Below are 1,780 nucleotides of genomic sequence, written 5' to 3' on the forward strand. Positions count from 1 at the left end.
GGATGCGACGGCAAGCAGGTGCCTGCCCCCAGAGACCCTCTGCCCTCACCTTCATAGACGAAGCGGACGTTCTCCTCATGGGCCAGCGTGTAGCACTCCTCAGGCGCCGAGACCTGCTGCGGCAGCACCTGTGGCCTCTTGCCATTCACTCTGTTGAAGACGAGTTTCTGGGCTGGGCTGTCGAGGGAAGCCAGGGGGAGGTGAGGGGGGACAGGCAGCTCTTCCTACCATGGTTTGGAGCAAGGACAGGGGTTGTTCAGATGCCCCAGGTTGCCCCACGGCATGCACAGTTGCCCACAGCCCTGGCGAGGCCAGGGCCACAGTCGCAGCCAGCCAGACCCGTTCAGCCCTGTCCCACAGGGAAGGGACCGAAAGGGACACAGCCCCCTGGGAGAGGGGGTTCCTGTGCAGAGAGGGGTGCAAGCAAGGGGAGCTCCCCAGGGAAAAGCACGCCCTGCCAGTCTCCCACTCATCCTCCAGCCCCAGCAACAAGTGCAGTCCCTAAAATAAAACATCTGCCACCAAAATTGCCGAAATATCAGGAAAATGGAAGTGAAATCCAGTTAGGCACTGGGCAGGGGGATGCGCCGTCATGCCGTTCTCCACAGGCCAAGCACCCTGGTTTGCTGAAGCAGCCCCAGCCCCCAGCATATGCCCGAGGTGTCCCAGGACTGGGACAAAACCCTCTGCCAACTGGGAGCAGGTCAGGCTTCCTCGGAGCTGGGATCCCCTCCCGAGAGCAGGGCACTTAAACCAGCCCCAGCCTGGAAACAGCAAAACTGGGCAGATGAAAAGGAAAGGTTTGGGATGAGACTCATGGGCACGTTCAATGCAAAACTTCAGTATTTTGGCTTTTCTGCCCAGCGTCAGGGCGGGACACATCTGCAACAGCCACGTTTCTCACGGGACAAAGTCTAAGGGGCCCGGGAGCGCAGACGGGTTACGGTTTGCAGGGCAGGTGAGACCTAGAACAGGCAGCCCCTGCCCGCGCCTCCCCTGCCAGTTCCGCAGGCGAAGCCTGGGGCAGGGTAACGCCCCCCACCCCCCGCCTTGGCCGGGAGAGGCACCGGGCAGGCATCCCCGCCTGCTGCAGGGCACGGCAGCAGCCCGGAGCGTGCCCAACCAACCTGACTGGAGGAGGGTAAGCGTGGTAGCAGCCACACCGGTTAATTAGCGAAAGATCCCAGGAAGGAGGGGAGCTGGAGGGGAGGCTTTTCTCATCCATTTCTTGAAGCTGGAGGAAACGGGCAGAGCTGTACGGGCCCCACAGCCCTGCCCGACAGAGCGGAGCTGCCTACTCTGCCCGGCTGGGGTTCGGCCCCAGCTCTCCAGCTGAGAAAGCATCTCCTTCGGAGGAGAAGCCATCACCCCTCCAGCTGCTTAAATCCCCTCCGACACCTGCCCAACAGCTCCAAGTCATTTCTGCTACAAGCTGGGAGTTTCGCCCAAAAGCTACCCCCCTCCCTCCCCCTCCAGGACGACCTCCAAACCCTCTCGTGGGCCACCACGGCCTCCGTGAAGCCAGGGCTGCAGCTGGGACCCGCCAGCCCCGGGGACCAGGCGGTTACACACCGGTCCCCGGCGCGGTGCGGGCACTCGCCCGGCACCCGTTCCGCCAGCGGGTTTGTGCAATCGGTGCCTCCCCCCGGGGCTCGCGGGTGGGTTGCACAACCCCGGCCCGGCCCCCGGCTCTCCTCGGCACCCACACCGCAGGCAGCAGCACCCCAGGCAGCGCGATGCCCCCCCTGCCTTGCCTCCCCGGGGCAGGCAGGCCGCCCCC

At 64.3% G+C, this 1,780-nt stretch overlaps 2 protein-coding genes across 2 annotated transcripts in view; both read right to left on the reverse strand.

The window, feature by feature from the left end:
• The window catches only part of FAM195A (family with sequence similarity 195, member A), a 2,955-nt gene extending 1,697 nt beyond the window's left edge, over positions 1-1,258 (reverse strand). Inside the window, exons 1-2 of the mRNA XM_009327220.1 lie at positions 1,128-1,258; positions 50-177 (exon numbers count right to left, since the gene is read on the reverse strand). Coding sequence (XP_009325495.1) covers positions 50-177; positions 1,128-1,225 — 226 coding nt within the window. The 5' untranslated portion in view covers positions 1,226-1,258. The remainder of the gene's footprint in view (positions 1-49; positions 178-1,127) is intronic.
• Positions 1,259-1,364: 106 nt separating this feature from the next.
• The window catches only part of WFIKKN1 (WAP, follistatin/kazal, immunoglobulin, kunitz and netrin domain containing 1), a 15,779-nt gene continuing 15,363 nt past the window's right edge, over positions 1,365-1,780 (reverse strand). The window contains 1 exon segment of the mRNA XM_009327280.1: positions 1,365-1,398. Coding sequence (XP_009325555.1) covers positions 1,365-1,398 — 34 coding nt within the window.

Source organism: Pygoscelis adeliae, unplaced genomic scaffold (assembly GCF_000699105.1).
Source record: "Pygoscelis adeliae isolate BGI_AS28 unplaced genomic scaffold, ASM69910v1 Scaffold461, whole genome shotgun sequence".
Classification (NCBI taxonomy): Eukaryota; Metazoa; Chordata; class Aves; order Sphenisciformes; family Spheniscidae; genus Pygoscelis; species Pygoscelis adeliae.